General features: G+C 38.5%; 1 protein-coding gene and 1 pseudogene across 1 annotated transcript; both read right to left on the bottom strand.

Moving 5' to 3' along the window:
• Positions 1–10,664: 10,664 nt before the first annotated feature.
• On the bottom strand, positions 10,665–14,374 carry LOC107653412 (serine/threonine-protein kinase pim-1-like; annotated as a pseudogene).
• Positions 14,319–16,682, bottom strand: LOC107653400 (serine/threonine-protein kinase pim-3-like). The gene is made up of 5 exons (XM_016440109.1): positions 16,321–16,682; positions 16,008–16,114; positions 15,816–15,866; positions 15,342–15,708; positions 14,319–14,521 (listed from the first exon to the last, which is right to left on the bottom strand). Exons 1-5 carry the CDS (start codon positions 16,391–16,393, stop codon positions 14,319–14,321), a joined length of 801 nt encoding a protein of 266 aa, XP_016295595.1. The 5' UTR covers positions 16,394–16,682.
• Positions 16,683–20,677: the final 3,995 nt, after the last annotated feature.

Raw genomic sequence — 20,677 nt, forward strand, 5'->3', positions numbered from 1 at the left:
GCAAGCGCCAGCTGCAGCCAGACCCTTCTCGATCTGATGGCTTAATAGTGTGCACGGTTTAGTCATGACTCCTGCATCGCTTGCTCAAAAGACCCATGCAGGCTAAAGTCCAGGACAATGTTGCCAAATATCTGTTTACTTTTATAAAGGATGTTGTTTTATTATGCCATTTATTGCAACTGCATGATCACAACTGCTGCTTCTTCATCAGCGTTCACGTGTTTCATCATGGTGGGTCTTAAACAATATTGTGATGTTTTAAGACTGAGTGACCGTGGTTCAGTGCCATACACTCTCCTCATGCAGTTTCAGATGTTCCAGTGTTGAAACAATATGACAGGAAGTAGAAATTGTGCCCCAGTGCCCTTTGCCTCATAATGCCAGTAAGGGAAGTGTGGCCTCATTATGGCCTCTTTAATAGCAGCTCTGTTGCAAAAGCTTCAGTGCCAGAGCTCATAACATCATCACGTGCTGCTCAGACCTGAGTGTTTACACAAGCGCTTTGTTACCCACAAACCCACATGACCTACATGGACAGTGACTCACTATAGTATTTGGATACCACTAGCCTTACAAATACCTGAATGTCACTGACTCCATTATATACATTGAAATGACTGTGTATATATGTATTGTGATGAAATAATTTAGTTGTAAAGATGGAATATTCTTTACTCTAAAACTTGAATAAACTATACTTTACTTGTATATACTATAAAATATGATTTTGATCAATTAGTGATGAAATACGATATGATCAATCAGTTTGTTTTTCAAGAAAATACCTGTGATGAGTGGGGCGGGGCCGAGAGCCGTGGGAATGGAGCGAGGCCGGTGGAGTAAGTGATAATGCACGACACCTGCGCCACTCACCGGTCTCGAGTCCCACGGAGGAGCTTCGGAAGCATAAAAGGAGGAGTGATGACAGTGAAAGACAAGAGAGGACCCGGGGCCTGTACCATGATGGTGGCTGAACAAAGTCAGGAGTTACAGGATTAGTTTTGAGTTGACAAAAACAAAACCAGTCCAAACCGGCTTTGTTGGTACCATGAAGCTGATCATCAACTTTCTCTGTCAACTCAGGCTTGATCCTGAGTTAATGGAGCACAGAGTGACATCAGTAATGAACAGCCAATCACATGCCTTGAAACTGTGATTCACTTCTTGAGAGAGAGTCGGTGCGATTCACTACCAAAGATTAAAATATTGAACAATATGAAGAATTTAAACACATTTACAAGATGAAACGATCTATCCATGAAAGAGGAAAACTTAGTTTATAGAGTTGATAATATTTATAGGTATAAAAACACTTTAAAAATCTAAGCTCATATGTAGTCATGTTTAAAGTTATTGATTCTAAAACTTATTTATATTGCATATTATCTATATGTTTATATTAATTTAAAATAAAAGCTTAATAATTACTATTAAACTAAGCTAGCTTGTGTAATGGATTAAGGGTATAATAATTATACAAATTATATAAAATAATTATAAAAAACAATCTCTAAATTCAGAAAATTTGATCTTTAAAAATGTTTTTAGCATCCTTTAATTTGGAGTAAGAGAAACTGGGGGAGTGGCTTTATTGCGTCAGAGATGTGTCACTTTGCTTGAAGCTGATTGGTCAACTTTGGGTTTGAGATCTCTAAACCAGAACATAACCTGCCCCAGAGCAGGTTAGCTGTGGAATGTAAGTTACTAAGGCAATGAATGTCGCTAAAAGCCAAGCCACTTTCGTGGTACCTAAAACCCAGGATTGGTGCAAACTAAACTGAAACTTACCTGGCTAGCCAGCTAATCTGGCTTCATGGTACAGGCCCCCGGCCTGGATTTATGTTGTTTTGGTTTTGTTTTTGTTTGTGCGCGGCAGTCGCCGTGAGGGGCTGTCGTGCTATTTTAAGTTTTGTGTTTATTTTATTATTAAAGTTTTGTTTAAATGTTCGCCGGTTCCCGCCTCCTTCTTCCCGAACTAAGAACTGTGTTACAATACCATTTCAGATTTTCACATTTAAAGTGTTACTTGTTGTTTCTTTGTAATTATTACCAATTGTGAAAATAGTCAATCCTACACCATTTTTTTTTTCAATGTGCCAGAATACACGTTTTCATTGGTAGAACAAAAACATAACTTACAATGCTGCGATGCTGTTTTAATAATGTACATATATACTATAAAATCTGATTTTGATCAATTAGTGATAAAATTACATTTTTTCCCCAAGAAAATACTATTTCAGTATTTATATTTAAAACTGTTACATAATTATTTGTGAAATTTAGGCTACTATAGCAATTTCTGAGTGAAACGTGTTTCAAAGTGTACACTGTCAAATATGATTTTTCAAAATTGCAAATGATACTATTGGAGTATTTTTACTATTTGAGTCTTTACTTTTAATTCAATGTGTTACTTGCTGTTTCTTTGTAATTATGCGTGACATTTACTAGCAATTTCTGAGTGAAAATTGTTTAAATGTACATCCTACACAAATTTGTTAGTGTACCAGAATATAAAACTAAGCAACTTTTATCTAGAAAGATAGCATATATTCACATATACATCCATTCGCTAACCCGATTTGTTCAAAAACACAATCATGTAGCAAATGATTCATTGCTTTGTTCATTGGCAGAGCAAAAACATAACAGTACTGTGATTTTGCTTTAAATTAAACATATAAACATACAGTATTTCACTCTTTCTACTTTGAAAAAGTTCTAGTTTAATTCAGTTGCATTTCTTTGTAATTAGAAGTAAAAACCGTTTCAAAGTAAGTCCTACACATTTTGTTCAGTGTAGATATGACACTCAAACATTTAGAAATGCAACTTAGTATCCGTATACTATTTGCGCCATTGTAATCTGACCATCACATAAACTCACGCAGCTTTACTATATTCACACATCAGTACACAAGATGTTTAACACAAAAACAAGAGCCACGTTTCCTAGAAACATTTGCATCATCATGTACCCAAGACCTCGAAGAACTGCTGATGCATCACATAGCTGCTATTAATCCCTTATTTTGTGAAACTGTAAAGTGCGGCGTGTAGTGTGAGTCTTTTTGCATTAAAGTACTTAGTGTATAATTTGTATCACGAAGCCACCTATGATGTGGGAGGGAGACATGAGACGCAGCCGAGAAAAGAGGAAGAAGGTGCAAGTGTTCACTTGTCCATATCTGACTGATCACAAGCTAAGGAATGAGGAACCGATACGAGGGTTTATGGGAAACCTGCAAGGAGGGGCTGATGGGAAGGCATGGTATGTAGGAGGTCTTACAACAGATGTGCAAAAGGAAACTGTTTGTGTTTGTAAACTCTGATTGAGTTGTTTTTCTGTTGCATTATGAACTCTGTTATGAAACCTCTAGAACATTGCTGACGTGTTTGAAATTCTGAAACTTGTTGGATAATTTCCAAGTGTCATATAATTAAATAAAATACAAATAATTATAATAAATAACATTGGTGTTATCAGTGCTAAAAACGTAGCAAAAACTATTATTGTTGTTTGTGTTGTTGTTGTTTTTGTTGCATATTCACTTCTGAGGTCAAAGAAGAGGACTTTGTGCAAGAAATATTAAAAGTTGCCCTTTATGACTGGTAGCGGTGCCAAGATGTTAATAAAATAAATTAAAATAGCTTTCATGGGAGAAAAAGGAAATGCACTGAATTCAAAACTAGAATATTTTGTCATCTGGCATGCAAAAAAAAAAAAATAATCATAAGTTTGGTCTATGAGGTATCATTCATGTCAGTAGCACAACTTTGCAAGGTGCACTGTAGTTTAATACTTAGGGTTAATGGTTTGTTTAAATCTCTCATCCCAAGTATGAGAAATAGACAAGAACTAAAAAAAAAACAATACTCCCAATTCTCAAATTCCCATTCATTCCAATGCATATCTCCAGTTTGCACGGATTCCACCCACCACAAGTCATTCTCCACCATGGGAACTGACTCCAGTGGAGTTCTCAAGTCACTCAAACTCCAATGAGTAATTTCTATTGGGGAGGAGGACACACACGGAACCGTCCTCATAACTGCATAAGCTCATCCCGGCCCTCATATTTGTCCAAACTTGACTGCCGCCACACAGCTATTTACCAAAGGATGAATCACAAGAGGTTTGTCAACAGCCGCGTGTTTGCAGTTGCAGGTCGGGATATCGATTCCTGTGTTCTCCCAGTGTAGATGGACAGGAATGTAGCTGAGGTTTGTTCTCGGCCGATGACCTTTAGCTCAAACGGCTGATCTGCGATCAGCGCACTGCACTTCATCGCTGAGAGTCGAGTGAGTCAGAGAGAAAGGAATGCTGGGTAGTCAAAGGAACCCTTGGGAGAAAGAACTTTAACAGGTAGAAACAGATTCTGATGAGAAAAAGAGTCTGGGTCATTCTCAGAGGCACATTCCTATCCGAGCAGCTCCGTAGAGTCCTGGAAACACAGGAAGAGCGGCCTGGAAGCAAACACTGATCGCGCTCCCACAGTTCTTTAAAATACACACACACACTTTCTTCTTTAGAGGCTCACTGTGCATGCTAATGTGCTGAATGACATTTATCACCACAATTCAAAATACAACAGCATTTTAAAACAGACTATGGTGTTTTTTTCACTGTAATATAGAATAAAAACCGTTTAACGGGTGCCTCAACAATGCTAAGGTGTTCTGCTTTCCAGTTAGGAGGTCTAGGGCGGTTTCTAGCAGTTAGTGTTATTGTATTATTTATGTTTTACTTGTATTAGTTATATTTATGTACTAAAGTTTAATATTGCTATGCAGTTTCTGGGTAGTTTCTAAGCACAAGGATCCACCCCAAGTCACTATGATATTCTGATGTCTAGATATGGCTTACATTCCTCCATGCAAGTTTTTTTTTTTATACTTTAGGGTTAAGTGTTTTGTTTAAATCCCTTGTGTAATAGCAATAATGCCTGTCTTAACAAGAGCCACTAATGATACAGAGAATGTCATGTTGCTTTAGTATTGCAGCTTTTGTGCAGACAATTATGCGTGATTATTGTTCAGTTGAATATGGGATTATGGATCCAGCTGGGCACGAGAGCAATCAGCCTATCATACATATGCACGTGAAGCAAACAGGGTTTAATCAGACGGAGGGCACAATGACCTTGCCCGAATCATTGAGCCCCTGTGTGGCAGAAACTCTGACTCAATGGGACTAATTATCCAGGTGTACGGAGTGTGAGCCAAACACAGACACACCAGGTGCGGGAGAGATCTGAAACCGTCTGGGCCGTTTCTGAACACAACAGCATGCACGGTCTTATTAATATTCTCACTCTCAGTTTCCTTTCGGCCGAGTGTTATAGTATTGTTCAGACTGTGTGTATGTGTGTGTGGGAAGATTACTCAACAGATCCGGTTCTTTGAGAAGGAGGAGAGTGTGTTTTGAGCCAGCTGGGTTTCTCTTTCCATTTCCCAGCAGTGTGAAAGAGCGCGATGAGAAAGAGAGGGAGTGAACGGAATAGCAACTAGAACTTTTAACCCGAGCGACGGAAAGTTCAGGGACAGTTGAGATAATGTGTTTGATTATGACGATAATGCATGTTTCCAATCGTCTAGCTTCAAAAGGCTGGAAAAATATTGACTTAGGTTATATTTTGTTGGAAGAAATTCATTCAAATTATATTTAAACACATTTTGCATTTCCCACACACTTTAAATAATGCTGTTGTTTTTCATCCTGATCTGACCTCTATATATGACTTTGGTTGGTGCAACTTAATTTATTCAGGTCAGTTGAGTTATATTAAATGTTTGACTAATAAAACCAGTTTGCTTATATGTTTTAGGTTACCCGACACATTTTTACATTAGCAAATTAAATTTTTAGTTTCTATAAAGAAAAGAAAATTGATTTTTTTGAACTGGTGGTGGCGCTATAGAGTAGGTCCTAGAGACCCCAGATTTGGTCAGATTATTATTTAAGCCAGCCTCTATAATTGTGCCAAATTTGATCATTTTCGGTTCTATGGACTGCCATAGACTCCCATGGCTGAGGAATAAGTAGAAGAAGAAAAGTACACAAATGCTAGATAAAAAAAAATAAATAAATAAAAAGAATAAAAAAATACTAAAATTAAATTAAATTAAATATAAAATAAAATAAAATTAAATTAAATTAAATTAAATTAAACAGTCTGCTATTAGATGGCACATGTGTCTACTATTGAGTTTCAGAAGAGATCTCAACGATGTCCCGTACCTATGGAAACCCGTTTCCGCCACTAAATAAAAAATAAAACAAGGTAATTGCAACTTTTTATCTCACAATTCTCAGAATTGTGAGTTCATAGGCTATCTCACAATTATGACTTTATAACTCGCAATTGCGAGTTATAAAGTCAGAATTGTATGATATAAACTTGCAATTGCGAGTTATAAAGTCAGAATTGTGTGATATAAACTCGCAATTGCGAGTTATAAAGTCAGAATTGTGTGATATAAACTCGCAATTGCAAGTTATAAAGTCAGAATTGCAAGATATGAACTCGCAATTCTGAGAAAAAAAAGTCTGAATTGTGAGATAAAAAGTCGCAATTACCTTGTTTTATTTTTTATTCAGTGGCGGAAATGGGTTTCCATACGTACCAAACAGCAGGTCTGTGAAATAAATGGTCAGTGAAGTTTTTAGCGCTATAGACCCTTTTCACATTTCTGAGCTTCTCAGAAGCAGAAGTCATCATAGTTGACTTCTATAAACTTCTATAGTGGTGAACAGAAACTACATGAAATAAATTTTTTGCATTCCCATTTGTCCCAACAGCATAAGAAACCAACAGCGTTTCTATAAATTTCCAAAAGAGGAAATATGTTGAGAGATTGATTACGTTGGTTTCTTTATTGAGAAAAAAAAATCTCAGCGATGTCTCAAACTGTGCTCAGATTCAAAGTCTACTAGTCAGGGATCTCAGCATGAACAAAAACATTCTTCCAAGACCAAGTCATCTGAGCTGATTTCCACATTAATCTAACACCAATATACTCTTTACTGTATGTCATTTGTGGCTATTGTTGGTTCTCCTTAGAAATCCAAAGAGAAACTTCTGAAACAAAGTTCATACATGTATATCTCAGCAATGAAAGAGCAACTTCTGAACAATAAAATAGTCCTCTGGGTGTATTGTGGAAAAAGATAAAAATATAAATGTGATTATGAATTCTGTCCTATTTAAAAATAGGACAGATGTTGCATATAAACGCTATAAATAATACATCACAGGTAAAACACACTGACGGTGACACAATATGCTTATTTGAGGATTTGTCAAGAGAGGAGATTTTCGGCTCGGATTTGTAAATATTCAGATATTGTACAGAGCATTTGCTCGGAAACTTGTGCGTGTTTGTACTGTTTTGTGGTGATTATGCAACAGCAGCAGGGATGATTCAGCAGTCAAATGTTTGCTCATAGATTCCAGAAATGCAAATTCTCGCAGCTATTTGACTCTCATTTTAAAACCAGTTTGCATGCTAGGCTCTCACCTCCATCCTTTGACTTCCATTCATCAAACTTACAAACTGAGGAACTAAGCCTTCCCACAGTCACACTGGGAGTTTCACTCTCACAATAGGTTCCTATTAGCACCAAAAAAGGGTTTTACAGCCTGATGCCATAGAAGAACCTTTTTTGAAGCCAACATGAAATTATTCCAAGAAAAGAAAAAAGAAATCTTTCACCAAAGCCTGAATACTTTGAAGTGTACCAACCTCTGAAATGAATTTCCTTATCAGCTGGGCCACAAAGGCCACTTAAAGGGATAGTTCACCCAAAAATGTACATTTAGTAGGCCTAATTATTTACTCGCCATCACATCATTTCAAATCTGAGTTAATTTTTCTATGGAACCCGAAGGAGAACTTTTGATGAATCTTCAAGCAACTCTATTTTATATACTAAAACGAATGGTAGCAAAAACATGAAAGATAAAAAGATACTATAAAAGTGGTTTGCATAACTAATAAGGTCTGTGGTGAACACAAGCTCAAGCTCTTGTGATTTTTTAAAAAGTATTTACTTGTCTTCAAAAAGGCGGCTGCAAACAAGTATCTAAATTTGGACTACAGGCTGCTGTGGACATTAAACATCGTCATGCAATCAGGTGAACTCATCTGCTTTCACAGCCTCGTTATATTTATAGTTGCACTTTTGCAAACTATTCTAACTCAAAGATTAAGGGAAAATGAGTTGTCTGAAGCTTTATGGTGGTGAGCAGTGTTGGGGAAATTACTATTAAAAGTAATGCATTACAATGTTGCGTTACTCCATAAAAAAAGTCATTGTGTTACTTTTTATGGAAAGTAATGCATTACATTACTCCTTGTCACCTGAGCAGGACTTGCTTATTTATTTTTAATAACAAAAAACACAAAAGTTATATTTTTGCTAACTGTAAATGCCCGTTCAAACCAAAAGTAACTTGCATTACTTCTTTGAAAAAGTAACTTTTAAAAAGTAATCTGATTATGTAACTCACACTACTTTTAATGCATTACCCCCAACTCTGGTGGTGATGTTCAAGTCCGTGGTGATTTTTACTTCTGGTGACTGTATATGGGCTTCAAAATTGATGATTTGTGAAGTTTATCATGATAAACCAAACATTTAAAACATTTCAAAATCAAACTTTTGTTGGTCACAGATTATTTTCTGTAATAATCAAAAAACCAATTGAAAAATCCTATTGGGTCAAGGGAACCAGGGTGATGCGAACTTCTGGGTTGGCCTACAAAAATATCTACTACAGCACTCGATATCCATGCCTTCTAAAGCGAATATCTTTTTGTTAGGAACAGACCCAAAGTCAAAATTTAATATCTCCAAGTCAATGAAACCTGGCATTGGCACATTATTTTGAATCTGATTATGGATGTGAATAAGATTTGAGAGCTGAAGAAGATTGTTGAACCAAAGGTTTTTTGAACAACTATTGAAGAACCTTTATTTTTAAGCATGTACATTGCTAAAATGTTATCCCATATTGAAGAATACTGAACTTGGTTTCCACTAATTCAGATACTTTGACTGTGCTCTGGTCATATGTCAAAGCTCAAGCCCGGATGTGTGAATGAATCGGGCGTTGTTTCTCCTTTAAATCGGCCCATGTCAGGTTTAGTTACATACCCCTGCGGATGCCGAACGATCAGGTGCACCTCGGGTCAAATGCGCGCATTCTAACTCATTTAGAGCTGCGGTGCAAACGCTGAGAATGTTTGTGTGAGAGGATTAATGAAAGGCTTAACAAGAACGTTCCCTGCTTGTGCTGTGTGCGTCCTCAGGGAGGGCAGCCGTTACGGGCCCACGAAAGGATCAGGTCAGGACGCCCCATGCTGGGGGCCATGCTGTCCTGGGTTGTACGGTGCATAAGAGGAGAAACGATTCAACAAATCAGGCTTATTTCTCTAGCGAGGTTTTCAGGCACAATGTGAAACTGCTCACAGGAGGAAAATTTATTTTAATAATTATGCCTCTGTTTAACTTTTAACATTTCTGGAGCACAACCGGAGGGTTCCACAGGTATAATTTCAATCAAAGAAACTGATTTTTAATTATAGCATATAAACAGACCTACCCGAGTGGCAACAGTGGCATGCACAGTTCTCTTTCTTGATATATTTCCTATTGAGACAGGAAGTTTGGGTGGGGCATAGAGAAGGATTGTGGCTTTTTTTAAAATAGCCAATAGGCTTTAGTTTACATGAGCCATGCTTTTTTTGTCATTTGCTATTGCTAAATGGAATCAGGTGGTTCGAGAGAGTATTTTATTGGGTAAATATTTGTATACGCCCCTTATAGGGTGAGATAAGTCATCAATATTTTTGGTCTGTTTTCCTAGAAGACTGTAAATATTTAAACCGTTTATCATCTTTTAGGAGTACATAAGCATATAAATGACGTTAAAGCAATAAACATGGACTAAAACCTACAAATAATTAATACTGATTTAATGGAGTTCATAAATAAAATAAAATAAAAATTGATTAAAATTGTGTATATATATATATATACACACACACACACATATGTATGTATGTGCACCAACAATTTTTTTTCAAAAACAAGATTTTATTTGATTTTTTACATTTGACGTAAAAACTAAGTTTATAATATAGTGATTCTTCTCAGAGCTGCTTGTTTTGGTTCACGGCTCAGGTTTAAATAATTTATTTGAAATGTTTATGGAAAAAATTTAATGGGAAAAGTACTGCTGGAACCAAGGCCACCGAGCAAGTGGGGGTTCACATTCAGGCTTTATGTATAGCTCTGTATCGTTGTACTTCTCAGTGAAGGATATCTTTATAGTGCTATTTAAAGCATACCTGGTACTATCTACAAAAACACAGATAAAGTATATGCTGTTAGCTATCGCATGTATCCGGTTCAGGAGTCCAGCATTAAGAAATCTGGACCCCTGTGGTCCTAATCGCCTCAGATTAAAGATACACTATCAATATAAAACGGTAAGAGCGTTATTAAAGTTAGTTAAATGGATTTACAGCTAATACCACTGCAATCTGTCCATCGCTACTTCTCAAATGACATCTGCTGATTGTCTGTTTAAAGACCACTGACTGATATTACTGTAGTGAGCCAAACAAAGCAAATCATACCCAGGAAACCAGAATGAATGTTAAAAAAATATTTATTGACAATTGTGTAAAAAAACAGCTTTCTAAACATAATTTACATTGTTAAATCAGAAAAACAAAATCCGAGTTGCAATCATGCCTACTAAAGGTGAAAAAGAAACCATGTAAAATCACTCGTTCCTCAAACATTCATGAGGTCATATCCTCCAACATATGCACAGCAGACAGTTTAAATTAGGTGACAAACACGACTTCAGACTGGTATGGTTTACCATCAGCAGTGCTCCATGCATCGAGAAACAGAAGTGCTTCGAAGATTATTTACAACATATGTACATATCGTTCTCAAAAAAAGGCTTTAAATATGGTAAAAATACATTTAAATAATTTGTGGGCCCTTCGGTGGTGGAATGAGAAAAACTTTGCAGAAAATTGCTTCTCTATAAATAAATAAATAAATACTTCCACTTCCATCTCGTGTTTTTTTTGTTTTAAGACACTCCAATAAATATAATTTACACAAGCCTCATCATGGAATTGAGTCATCTGACTGAGCTATTTACAATATAAACAAAAATAATATGCAGAAAATGTAGTCTTTTACGTCGTAGTTGCATTGCTTTGTGCATCTGTGACAATGAGTGATAGTTGTTGAGGGTTACTCAGTACAAAGGAAGAGGGAAAAGAAACAGCGGTTTGAAAGAGTGAGGTAAGACTTTTCATTCTGCAGAGGTTTGTGAGGTCGATTTGGTTACTCTCTCTGACGTATTAGAGTAAGACCGACAGTTACCTGTCAGGAGCAGGTAAAGTGGAAGCAAGAAGGTAAAAAAAAGACATCTGGTTAAGGAGTAGAGTGTTACAGTGGCTATTACTCAATTCAAGTATTTCCAAAAAAACTAAACAAATCAAACACTTGATCTTGCACAGAAGGCACTAAAATTATTAAGCTCGGCTGATCTGCTTCCTAAAGGAACAGCCCTGACGGTGCACCAAAGCCGCAGATCGGCCCTCATCGCAGCACGACTCCTTGTGGCCGCTGCATCGGGTGTCCACGAGCTCCTCCCTACACTGGCTGAGATAGGCTTCTCAATCTACCAGTGTCCGACAGCAGTGTTGACAGTCATTTGGTTACTACGAGCCAGACTTATGGGACCCTGAGCCACAGGGGGGCAGGAGACGAGAGAAAACAGATCTCACTAAAAGGTGGACCTCTCCCTTCTTTGGCCTAGCCTAGAACTCCCGCCTAGCAGCAATGCTCAAAACAAAAGAACAACATGTGTTTTTTTTGTGTGTGTGTTTTTTGCACTGCTCAGTCCGCAGGTCCCCTGGGTGGTTTGCTGCGCTTATGGAAAGTCTCTACGTATGCCTTCAGATAGAGTCATTTGCACAGTGACTGCTGGGAAAGCAGCGGGCTGATGCTGTGCAGTCTGATCTCAGTGTTGTCCGTAGGGGGCGCTGTGTTCTGCATCCAAGGGTGGTTGATGATGTCCTCGAAAGACGGGCGTTCCGCGGGGCGGAGGGCCAGGCACCACTTGATAAGCTGCTGGCACTCTGTAAAACAACAGGATGTGCGATTATAGCCCTGCAATAAACGCATAAACCTCCTAGAAGGTGGCGTCATGTGATCTGTGAGTCTTACCCGTGGAGATTCTCCGCCTGAACAGCACCTGTCCGCGTACAATCTCTTCGTCCTGCTCGAACGGGATGTCCCCACACACCATGTCATACAGCAGGATGCCCAGAGACCACACGGTCGCAGATCTACCGTGGTAGCGGTGAAATTTGATCCACTCTGGTGGACTGTAAACACGTGTACCTGAAGAGAGCACAGAAAACAGAAAAATGCATTTAAATTCATGATTCTGAAACACCGAAACCCAACAAATGCAATAAAACCGCATACAAGTCTTTATTTTAGTACCTGATACTACCAAACACTAAACCAAACACTGTAGTAAAAGGTGCAGCAGGAAAAAGGTGTGTCGTGCTTGAACATTATTGTTATGGTGCAGCATTAATGTGCACAGTCATGTGCTCGGGAGTGTGACGGCAGGCGCTCACATGTGGAGAAACTGGTTGCCATGTGACTTGTGTTTACAAACTTTGAGTTGTAATAATTCCATTTCCCACCAGCGGGGGCGCCAAATCCACAACCAAGCGAAATGCCTTTCCCCCAAAGCAACATAATACAAAAATAAACAAATCATCACGCCGAGCGATTTATTAATGGCTAGTCAACGATGAAAGGGGGTCATAATACATTTATCAAGTGATTAATGCCAGATATGTTTGATACACTCGTTTTAAAACGTAAAAGCATCGCCTCAATATATAAACATACACCCTTCTTAGAGCTTGACAGGATTTCCAAACCTTACAACCATCGAATTTCACCGTCTAAGCGTATTTAAAAATACATTAAGCAATTTCTAGCCTATAATCTTGGTTTGTTTATAAACTGTCCCCCTCACAAAGTCGTACTAATGTTTACAGATTTATTTTTTAAATAAACATTTATATCCCCGACACAAATTTCCATGAGGCTAGATAAGCACGCATTTTAATTTCCCCCGCTCCCGCCACGTTTTCCGTGACCGTGGGAACCCTGGCTTGAAGGTCATGCAAATGGCTCTTACCGTCGAAATCGGTGTAGACGGTGTCTTTGAGTAATGACCCCGATCCAAAGTCGATGAGCTTCAGATCACCGGTTCGCAGATCGATGAGAATATTCTCGTCCTTGATGTCACGGTGAACGACGCCGTTGTTGTGGCAATGACGCACCGCTTCCAGGACCTGGCGGAAAAAGTTCCTGGCGAGCTCCTCCGGTAACGCGCCCTTCTCCGTGATGAAATCAAACAAGTCCTTGACGGTCTCCGGTCTTTCCATGACGATAATGAAGCTGTCCAGTCGCTCGTACCAGTCCAGCATCTTGATCACGCCACGGAATCCGGTGCCGACCTTCTTTAACAGGACGATCTCCATAGGGACGCGCGCGCCATTGGGCTGGAAACGGAGGACATGTTCGTTTTAGTGACGCTGTCATTTATTATTTATGTGCGATATTTTAGATACAAATAATATGAATACAATCCTTTTAATTAAGTACTCACCAGCTCTCCCCATTCAGTAACACGATCTTTTGCCACATGCTTGATGGCAACCTAAAAATTGTAAATAGATGCATTATTAAGCAGTGGATGACATTATATTTGCATTGTTTTTATATATGTTATACACACACGTTATGAACATTCTAAACGTTCACACTTATGTAAACAAAAATACTCCATTCAGGAACCTACCGGCGCGCCATCTGCGATCCTCAAACCCGCATACACCGTCCCAAAACCGCCGCTTCCCAGCACAGAGCCGACCTGATACACCTTCTCGAACGGCTCTTTCTCCTTAACTGTCGATAAAAGATACGATAGATTCGTAAGAATTGATAAAAGACGTACAATTATTTAATAATTGGAAATCTGACGCACGCGCTATTCCCAACACTCAGTCTGCTGACGTGAACTAGCCCAAGACCACAACAACACACACACACACACACACACACACACACACACACACACACACAGAGACACGCGAGAATAACCGTCCTCTAACCTTGAAGCTGGATTTTCGCCGGCATGTCCACGGTGGAAATGTGAGCGAATGTGTTGAATTTTGATAGAAGCATTTTATAATCCGAAAGGCGAGTATTTCTTGAGGGTTATTCCAATGTTGAGGCCGAAATCCGTCGGTACAATCTCTTCGTCCTGCTCGAACGGGATGTCCCCACACACCATGTCATACAGCAGGATGCCCAGAGACCACACGGTCGCAGATCTACCGTGGTAGCGGTGAAATTTGATCCACTCTGGTGGACTGTAAACACGTGTACCTGAAGAGAGCACAGAAAACAGAAAAATGCATTTAAATTCATGATTCTGAAACACCGAAACCCAACAAATGCAATAAAACCGCATACAAGTCTTTATTTTAGTACCTGATACTACCAAACACTAAACCAAACACTGTAGTAAAAGGTGCAGCAGGAAAAAGGTGTGTCGTGCTTGAACATTATTGTTATGGTGCAGCATTAATGTGCACAGTCATGTGCTCGGGAGTGTGACGGCAGGCGCTCACATGTGGAGAAACTGGTTGCCATGTGACTTGTGTTTACAAACTTTGAGTTGTAATAATTCCATTCCCCACCAGCGGGGGCGCCAAATCCACAACCAAGCGAAATGCCTTTCCCCCAAAGCAACATAATACAAAAATAAACAAATCATCACGCCGAGCGATTTATTAATGGCTAGTCAACGATGAAAGGGGGTCATAATACATTTATCAAGTGATTAATGCCAGATATGTTTGATACACTCGTTTTAAAACGTAAAAGCATCGCCTCAATATATAAACATACACCCTTCTTAGAGCTTGACAGGATTTCCAAACCTTACAACCATCGAATTTCACCGTCTAAGCGTATTTAAAAATACATTAAGCAATTTCTAGCCTATAATCTTGGTTTGTTTATAAACTGTCCCCCTCACAAAGTCGTACTAATGTTTACAGATTTATTTTTTAAATAAACATTTATATCCCCGACACAAATTTCCATGAGGCTAGATAAGCACGCATTTTAATTTCCCCCGCTCCCGCCACGTTTTCCGTGACCGTGGGAACCCTGGCTTGAAGGTCATGCAAATGGCTCTTACCGTCGAAATCGGTGTAGACGGTGTCTTTGAGTAATGACCCCGATCCAAAGTCGATGAGCTTCAGATCACCGGTTCGCAGATCGATGAGAATATTCTCGTCCTTGATGTCACGGTGAACGACGCCGTTGTTGTGGCAATGACGCACCGCTTCCAGGACCTGGCGGAAAAAGTTCCTGGCGAGCTCCTCCGGTAACGCGCCCTTCTCCGTGATGAAATCAAACAAGTCCTTGACGGTCTCCGGTCTTTCCATGACGATAATGAAGCTGTCCAGTCGCTCGTACCAGTCCAGCATCTTGATCACGCCACGGAATCCGGTGCCGACCTTCTTTAACAGGACGATCTCCATAGGGACGCGCGCGCCATTGGGCTGGAAACGGAGGACATGTTCGTTTTAGTGACGCTGTCATTTATTATTTATGTGCGATATTTTAGATACAAATAATATGAATACAATCCTTTTAATTAAGTACTCACCAGCTCTCCCCATTCAGTAACACGATCTTTTGCCACATGCTTGATGGCAACCTAAAAATTGTAAATAGATGCATTATTAAGCAGTGGATGACATTATATTTGCATTGTTTTTATATATGTTATACACACACGTTATGAACATTCTAAACGTTCACACTTATGTAAACAAAAATACTCCATTCAGGAACCTACCGGCGCGCCATCTGCGATCCTCAAACCCGCATACACCGTCCCAAAACCGCCGCTTCCCAGCACAGAGCCGACCTGATACACCTTCTCGAACGGCTCTTTCTCCTTAACTGTCGATAAAAGATACGATAGATTCGTAAGAATTGATAAAAGACGTACAATTATTTAATAATTGGAAATCTGACGCACGCGCTATTCCCAACACTCAGTCTGCTGACGTGAACTAGCCCAAGACCACAACAACACACACACACACACACACACACACACACACACACACACACACAGAGACACGCGAGAATAACCGTCCTCTAACCTTGAAGCTGGATTTTCGCCGGCATGTCCACGGTGGAAATGTGAGCGAATGTGTTGAATTTTGATAGAAGCATTTTATAATCCGAAAGGCGAGTATTTCTTGAGGGTTATTCCAATGTTGAGGCCGAAATCCGTCGTGTAGAGATGGATGTAGGGAAGGTCTACTTGAGGGATCCGGTCTAGAAGCCTGTAGAAATCCCTTCTCATCGAGGCTCGATGGGTTTTGATTCTCAAGACGAACTTTAAACGACCGCACAAGGTCTATTCCAGTTTAGAATATGAAATTAAATAAACAAACGAATAATATATTTCGAAGATAAATATTATTGTCTGAGGTGCTCTACGGACACAAACACCCGGCTTTCTAAATCGTGAGGGAGGGGCAAGAGCCGTTATATACCAGTAGTAAAAGAGAGGCGTGGCTACTAGTACGTCAACGGTGGCCTCGCCCACAAACACGATTCAGCCAATGAGTAATGCGCCTGCCTCTGCAGAAAAAAGGCAAACAAATATGAAAATAAAAGAAAACGTAGACGTGGCGGGAATCAAAACGCGCCAAATAGTCGAGGCTTTTTTTTTTTGAGGGCGTTTAACCGGCGTGGCGGAGAATGATTCACATGGGCCATGGCTGAGTGTATAACAAAGCCCCCATTGCAGATTCGGAGTATTATTTCAGAGAAGTATGAAGAGTACTACAAAATAGATGCATGCTTCATACATACATATTAATATGTACAAATGCATATTATATACATATATATACACTTATATAATATAAAATATGTATTTTTTAGGTATAGACAGATAGATCGAAAGAAACTGACTTTAGTACAGTGACAATATAATAGTACATTTGAACCTGGACCACAAAACCAGTCATAAGGGTACATTTTTTGAAATCGAGATTTATATACATCATCTGAAAGCTGAATAAATAAGCTTTCCATTCATGTATGGGTTGTTAGACAGATACAACTATTTAAAAAACTGGAATCTGAGGGTGCAAAAAAAAAAATAAAAATCTAATTGAGAAAATCGCCTTTAAAGTTGTCCAAATTAAGTTCTTAGCAATGCATATTGCTAATCAAAAAATACGTTTTGATATTTACGGTAGGGAATTTACAAAATATTTTCATGGAACATGATTTTTACTTACTATCCTAATGGTTTTTGGCATAAAAGAAAAATCGATAATTTTGACCCATACAATGTATTGTTGGATATTGCTACAAATATAACCATGCTACTTAAGACTGGTTTTGTGGTCCAGGGTCACAAATGTGCAACTTTAAAGTTTTCCTTGTATATTGCATTCAAGGAACACAATCAGTTCACATGTTCAAAGAGGAAGAAACAACATGTAAAAAGTATTCTGCAGTGTAATGCAAGCCACGTTTTCCTTTTCTGTAGAAATGCGTCATCATCCCAATGGACAGCACTTTTGTTTTTGTTCCAGTCATGTGAAGTAGGTCTACAAAGTGCATATGAAGACCGCATGCACTGCATTACCTCATTAATCTCAAATTAGCGTGCAAAGTTTTTTGTTTCTCCTATTGGCGGGCAACAGGCCGAGAACAATGCCGGATGCTATGGAAATGAGGTGCATACCAGGCATTCTTTCAAGTTGGGTGGCCGGTTTTAAACTCGGCGGCAGGATGTGGGAAACTTGAGATAAAAGACTCGCAGACCCATCCCCCATGTCTCTTGTCCTCTCTTTCCCGCGTAGATTATTGTTTGAAAGGCACTTGCTCTCTCCCCATCTTCTGTATTTTCCCCCGGCCTTTGGATATACGCCTAAACATCAACAAAAAAACTGATGTAAACCTATATTATGGGGGTTTCACACCTGGTCACTGCATCTTTACTCATTGTATAGTTAAGTAGTAACTATACCAAGTACCAAGTGTAAATGCCCTCAAAGACCCATTTGAGATGTATAGTAATCTGATCCCTCAGACTCCCTCAGGAGCTGGTTTCAAATACATACAAAGAAGCAACTCAGCCAAGTGTAAATGCATCTGCTTGTTCAGGCCGCATATGTAAACTTTACTCCTCCCAAACAAAACAGCATCAGTATACAGAAGTTTGGGACACGTGGATGAGACACATGGATGGAGCAACTAAAAAAAACTTAAAACATTAATTGCCATATGAGCTGAAGAGGGCGTTTAACAGAGAATTTTGTTGCCCAGCATTAGCATCATCACGGAAGTGAACTCTGTTATATTTGCAAATAGTGTGGGAAGGTTGGATTTATATCTGTTCTGCGGAGACACATTTACATAGCCAAGTGTAAATAGAATGTGCATATCCAATCAGATAGCAATTGATCAAAACACATGAAGTGACTAAGTATTTTTAACGTATAACGTGCAGCATTTTTTGAATGAGCTGTTCAAAAAAGCTCATTATGCTGCTTGATATTGCCAACTGGTATTTCTTATAATACTATTTAAATATTATCATAATTATAAACACACAGGTTTGTCATGCAAACAGTTTTACCGTCTACTGCACTTTGTTATTCTTCTAGTTGTTTACCTATAGCAGCTAATGAATTGGAAGTCTTGTACAAAGAAAATAGCTTACTTCTGCATTGAAATATATGGTGGCTATTGACTCCAAATTTATTTAAACACTTAAGTCACACTTAAAAATGAATTTAAGAATATCATTGCATTCAATAACAAATTACCAATATTGCACCACTTTTAAAATGTATGTTATACGTTATATATTATACATTTTCATATATTATATAATATATATATCTATATATATTATATAATATATAATATATATTATATATATTATATATTATATAATATATATAGATATACATTTAAATGATACATTTTAAAAATAAATATGTAAAATAGTTTGTTATTTAATACTATGACATTCATACTTTTTAAAGTGTGACTTCAGTCTCCAAATAAGGGTTATTATTGTTAACTAAAACTAAAACTATTAAAAACATTTTTGTTAATTGTAAATAAAGCTGATAAAATACAAAACACTAGATGAAAAACGTAAAACTAGACGAAAATGAGAAATGTTGCCTTAGCTACAAACTGAAATAAGTTTAGGCACTAAAATTACTAACTGGAAATAAATAAACACTGAAAGAAACTGAAATAATAAAAAATAAAGAACTAAATAAAATTATTAAATAAATAATAAATGATCTAAATAGCAAACAAAAAAATAATAAAAAAACCTGAAAATATTATTCAAAATATTATTAAAATCTATATTAGTATATAAATAATACCAAAATAACACTCCTCCAAATACCTTTTTGGCCTGCTATGCTTAAAGTGCCATTATTAAAATTAAACCATTTGCTCAAATGACCTTGTGTTTAGTTTTAAAACAGCTCTGTGCCATAAAACTTCGCTCATGTTTTCCCTTCCTCAAAAAAGCCAGTGAGTCATAAATTTGCAGATTAATGTGTGTGATTCATAAGTTGGCTTTTGTGCTTGTGTGGTGTTTCTTTTTTTACCCAGAATCCTGTTTTTGTTCAGTTCAATCACAATGCTGGCGCTCCGTTTTGATGACTCAGAGATCTGAACTCTCTTCTAGATGAAGATATGCACGACTCCCCTGGAGAGCAGAAATGGAAAAATACTCAGAAATGCCTCGCTAGAAAGAAAATCATGGAAATAAAATCAAATGCATAAATAAATAGAACTTCAAGGAATGACGGATAACCAAACGCCGTTTGATTACTATCATTCAGGCAGCAAATTAGAGTGCTTTATGCATGTCAGAATAGTGCCTTTTTCTTCACATCCACATTAAGTCTTGTACATCATCTTCTTACAATGCACCGCTAGCCCCCAGCGGGACTCGCGCAGGCTGATTTAATAGAGCTGGTTTAACGGCTGCGGCCTGCTATAATGAGTCACCTTCTCCGTGCACTTCAGCGCTGATTATGGGCCGCGCTTAGGTAAGAGCGAGAGGCGCTCTGAAATGGAGACGCAGTGGGGGTCTATGTAATATAAAGCTGTATGAAGGTATGACGGCACTGACGTCTATGGCTGTCTGCTCAGCAGAGGAGAGAGTGACAGCCGCCCGGTGCCCCGGCTCATCTGACACGGACAGTGCTTGCGCTTTTATTAGCCCACGATGATAAAGACGACTCAAGTGCTAGTTTGAAACTTCAGACTCCATTCCTCCAGTGTGCAAACCCGCCTCTCCACCACTGAGAATCTGATTGGAGGAAGGGGGACCATGGGAAAAACCATGAGTGGACTTCAAAGCCATATGGGAAAGGCTACCGAAGAGCAGGGGTTTACACGGGGTCAACTTTCATGCTGGCAAAAACACGAGGTCAGAGGTCGCTAACATACCTG

The sequence above is a fragment of the Sinocyclocheilus anshuiensis genome, unplaced genomic scaffold (assembly GCF_001515605.1).
Source record: "Sinocyclocheilus anshuiensis isolate Anshui unplaced genomic scaffold, SAMN03320099.WGS_v1.1 scaffold71, whole genome shotgun sequence".
Taxonomy (NCBI): Eukaryota; Metazoa; Chordata; class Actinopteri; order Cypriniformes; family Cyprinidae; genus Sinocyclocheilus; species Sinocyclocheilus anshuiensis.